This window comes from Papio anubis, chromosome 11 (assembly GCF_008728515.1).
Source record: "Papio anubis isolate 15944 chromosome 11, Panubis1.0, whole genome shotgun sequence".
NCBI lineage: Eukaryota > Metazoa > Chordata > Mammalia > Primates > Cercopithecidae > Papio > Papio anubis.
Genome location: NC_044986.1, coordinates 14,228,247 through 14,232,977, shown reverse-complemented (window position 1 = coordinate 14,232,977; position 4,731 = coordinate 14,228,247). Strand labels below are relative to the sequence as shown.

General features: G+C 55.0%; 1 protein-coding gene across 1 annotated transcript; it reads left to right on the top strand.

The window, feature by feature from the left end:
* The first annotated feature begins 706 nt into the window (after window positions 1-706).
* Window positions 707-2,462, top strand: NANOS1 (nanos C2HC-type zinc finger 1). Its single transcript, XM_003904322.4, has one exon. The coding sequence runs from the start codon at window positions 743-745 to the stop codon at window positions 1,607-1,609; it is 867 nt and encodes a 288-aa protein (XP_003904371.2). The 5' UTR covers window positions 707-742; the 3' UTR covers window positions 1,610-2,462.
* Window positions 2,463-4,731: the final 2,269 nt, after the last annotated feature.

Below are 4,731 nucleotides of genomic sequence, written 5' to 3'. Positions count from 1 at the left end.
ATGGGAGAGCTGCATCCTCCCATCGCGTCCAGCTTTTCATGCTGATGTTGGTGAGAAGAGGGTGGATAGCGGGGATTCTCAGGATGCGGACCTGGGGCCATTAAAGGCCGGGAGGTGGAGGCGTAAACCTGTGGCCACCCTGACCCCTGTCCTCGGTGGGCCTCACCACCAGGCCGAGGAGACCCAGGCCTGGTCACCTGCTCCAAGGCCAGGCCCGGCGCGCGAACGAAGGAGGACCCCAGCAGCAGTCCCTCCCCGGCCCTTCTCTCCCCTACTTTCTCCTCTTCTACCAGCTGCGTGAAGAGCACGCCCCCTCCCCAGTCCCCACCAATCAGCGTCCGGAGCGGCGCCCGAGGCGCCGGGGGGCTCTGGTCTGCAGCCAATGAGCGCCACGGCCCAAGGCGGCGCCTCGCCCGCCCCCTCCCGGAATGAAGGCCTCCCCACAGCTGGCGAAGCTGGCGCGGCGCGCGGGGCGCGGGAGCCGCGCGGGCCGGAGTGGAGCGCGCGCACAGCCCGCCCGCCTCCGCTCCGCCTCCGTCCGGGGCGCGGGCGAGGTGGCCGGGGCGGGGGAGCGCAGGGGGCAGGGCCGCGGCGGCGAGGCCGGGGGGCGGGGAGGAGCGGGCCCGATAAAAGGCGGCGCGGCGGCCCCACCCCGCGGCAGGCCGGCGGGCAGGCTCGGCGTGTCCCTTCCGTCCGGCCCGCGCCGGCGGCGGGGAGGCGGCGCGCGGCCCGCAGCCCGCCCATGGAGGATTTCCCCTGGGCGCCCCGCTCGCCCCGCCGCGACCGCGCCCCCCCGCCCATGGCGCTCGTGCCCAGCGCCCGCTACGTGAGCGCCCCGGGCCCGGCGCACCCGCAGCCCTTCAGCTCCTGGAACGACTACCTGGGGCTCGCCACGCTCATCACCAAAGCGGTGGACGGCGAGCCGCGCTTCGGTTGCGCCCGCGGTGGGAACGGTGGCAGCGGCTCCCCGCCCTCCTCCTCGTCCTGCTGCTCCCCCCACGCGGGGACTGGGCCTGGGGCGCTGGGGCCGGCGCTGGGGCCGCCCGACTACTACGAGGACGACGACGACGACGACAGCGACGAGCCGGGGTCCCGGGGCCGCTACCTGGGGGGCGCGCTGGAGCTGCGCGCGCTGGAGCTGTGCGCGGGCCCCGCCGAGGCCGGGCTGCTGGAGGAGCGCTTCGCCGAGCTGAGCCCGTTCGCAGGTCGTGCCGCCGCCGTGCTGCTGGGCTGCGCGCCTGCCGCGGCAGCCACTACTAGCGAGGCGACGCCGCGCGAGGAGCGGGCCCCGGCATGGGCGGCCGAGCCCCGGCTGCACGCGGCCTCCGGGGCGGCGGCCGCCCGGCTGCTGAAGCCGGAGCTGCAGGTGTGCGTATTCTGCCGCAACAACAAGGAGGCGATGGCGCTCTACACCACCCATATCCTCAAGGGCCCCGACGGGCGAGTGCTGTGCCCCGTGCTGCGCCGCTACACGTGTCCCCTGTGCGGCGCCAGCGGCGACAACGCGCACACCATCAAGTACTGCCCGCTCTCCAAAGTGCCGCCGCCGCCCGCCCGCCCGCCGCCCCGCAGCACCAGGGACGGCCCGCCTGGCAAGAAGCTGCGCTGAGGGCCCGGGCTCCCGGCCACCCAGGGTCGCCGCCGCCGCCCTTCGCACCACTAGGTCTGCGCACCATCTTGCCCCCGCCGTGGGGAGGCGTGCGGCTCAGCGGTCGGCTCGACTTTGGGACGTCGTCCTGGTGGTTTTTCAAAAGCAGCCGACCGTGTGGAGTACTTCCGTGCCGAGCAATTGGGACTAGACGGTGAAATCCCCATGTCTTCAGTTTCTAGTTTGCACATCCAGAACGGCGAAGGCTGGGTGTGTATTCCACTAACTGAAATACGGCAACTTAGAGGCGCTGTTTATTTACTGTATACGTGGACCTATTTTAGATGCGCATCAGTATGAAATTGTCTCAATCTAATCTTGGATGTTTCATTTTATGAATGGAGGCACTTTACTAGGTCTAGAATATTTTTTTAAAAGCCTCTGAACTGAGCTTAAAACTGGCGATTTTATGAAATGTCGGCAAAATGACTATTTTATTGTTTGAAGCGAGTAATATTCTTAGTTGTCCTTAAAAAATCAGTTACTCTAATTCCAGGTGAAGCAAGCCGCTGGTAGCATCACCCTTATGAGAAGTGAAGGTTTTGTAAACTTTCCAGTATTAATTTGGGCGGGTATTCCCTCCTTGTGGCTTGTTTCTGTCCTAGATGGAGGTGTAAAATGCACAATCTGTAGCAGGTAGAATACAGCTCCTTATCCTTTTATGTACCAGATATTTTATTACTGAACTAGCAACTAGCCTTTTCCACCTTTAAAAGTTGTGCCAAGTCATAATCATATTGTGTATAACTTGGAAATGGTGCTGTTTAAAAAAACTGTGTATTTATACAGTAACAGTATGAATTCATCAATCTCACCTGTAGCTTTTCTACTTGGCCTTTTCTCGACGCACTCACTTCCAGTTCTCTAAAAACGTTTGATATTAAGATCAAAGGGAAGAAGGGAAGACAGCAGTATTCACTCTAGATTGCTCAATTTCAGGGTTCCTAGTGGAGGAAAGCCCATTCCAGCTGTTGCCTCTTAAACAGAAGATGGATCTCTAGCTCTGAGCTATTCGTGTATTAACTCGTATTCAACAAGGTTCCACCGTGGGCTGCGTCTGACTTTAATATAGGCAGTGCTCAAACTAGAATAAGCACTAATTAAAGGAATTGTTGGGGGTCTTTCATGTTCCCACTCCTACTGGAAGACCCACGTCCATTTCCGGAACCCCACCAGTTCCCCATAAGCAAGACTAAACCTGATGGGCAAAAGTTCCTAACCCCTACTTTACCCTCCCACCCTCACTTTTAAATCCACCATACTGAATGCCACACTATGGAATGCAGCTACCTGCCAATCAAGACAATAGAAGGCAAAAAATAGAAGTGAATTAAGATGAACTCATCTGAAATACACAAATGCATCACTATCTGAAGATTCCAGCAAGAGATTTAGTCTACGTGTATAAGGCTCCCAGTAGGATTTAGCTAGGCTACTATAAGTTAGACTGCTTTCATAATAACAGCTAACTTCCTCCACAGCAAATTGGCTCAATCAGGAACCTTCATTTGAAGGTGTGTTAGAGGGTGAAGTAAATACCCAATAGCTGTCTTTCTGGTCAAAGGTGCAGCATATCAAGAACTTGGGGGTGGGGGAAAACACTGTTTCTTAGCCGGGAAAGAAAAATAATCCAACGCTGCTAGTCTTAACCCCAGACCAGAGAACTGCTGATCTGATTGGGCCTAAATTAAGTAGCTTGATGAAACCCTGTAATTACTTGTTCTCCTTTCTTTTGCTAGAAAATACACCCGTTTAAATGAGCTTCGCTTTCTGGCTGAAGTTTCTAAGGCCAACATGAATCCTCTTACCTCTCCCACTGCTGCTGTTCTGCCTTTTCAAAAGGACCACCATAAACAGATCAGTGCATTCTCTAGGCCAAAAGGGCTAACCAGGTGGCAAGATCAATTTAGCTCCTGTGTATTTCTAGAGTCAAATTACAGACAGTTTCCAAAGGTCTTGGAGGCTTTGACATAGCCTGAATATATGGGAGTCACTGTGATGAGATGTGTCTAATGTTAATTTGATAGTCTGACACCGCTACTATTCTACCAGAACTAAGAACATACTGAGCTGGAGCTTCCTGAGGGCAAGAGAGTATTGGAAAAGGTATCCAGAAGACCCTCTCGTCAACTAGTCAGGCAGCCACTATTCCTCTGTTTTTAAAGTACCCCATTTTCAGGCTGGGCGTGGTGGCTCATGCCTGTAATCCCAGCACTTGGGGAGGCGAGGCAGGTGGATCATAATGTCAGGAGACCAGCCTGGCCAACATGGCGAAGCCCTCTCTCTACTAAAAATACAAAAATTAGCCAGGTGTGGTGGTGGGCGCCTGTAATCCCAGCTACTTGGTAGGCTGAGGCAGGAGAATTGCTTGAACCCAGGAGGCGGAGGTTGCAGTGAGCCCAGATCGCGCCATTGCACTCCAGCCTGGGCAACAGAGCGACTGTCTCCAAAAAAAAAAAGTACCCCATGTTCAGCTCCTGTGCCAAATTTGCCTGTTTTCCAGCTGACAATACTGGGATTTGTTAAAACACAGAATATTACTATAGTTAATTTTCTAGGGTTCTCTTATGAAAAGCATATGCAAGCAAACATCATTTAAAAATCCTTGGAACTCTATGAAACTTTCAACATTTTGCAAAATTACATTTAGAGAAACCCAATTTTTCAAAGTTTAAGAAATATACAAAGTAGGCCAGGCGCGGTGGCTCAAGCCTGTAATCCCAGCACTTTGGGAGGCCAAGACGGGCGGATCACGAGGTCAGGAGATCGAGACCATCCTGGCTAACACAGTGAAACCCCGTCTCTACTAAAAAAATACAAAAAAAAAAACTAGCCGGGCGAGGTGGTGGGCGCCTGTAGTCCCAGCTACTCGGGAGGCTGAGGCAGGAGAATGGCGTAGACCCGGGAGGCGGAGCTTGCAGTGAGCTGAGATCCGGCCACTGCACTCCAGCCTGGGCGACATAGCGAGACTCTGTCTCAAAAAAAAAAAAAAAAAAAAGAAATATACGAAGTAATTATGACAAAATTATCTTCATAAGAACATGCTGCATACTTGGCCAAGTACACAAAACAATACAGGGAAT

What these genes read in the sequence shown, in the direction of transcription:
- NANOS1 (XM_003904322.4), top strand. Translation starts at nt 743, where the DNA reads ATGGAGGATTTCCCCTGGGCGCCCCGCTCGCCCCGCCGCGACCGCGCC.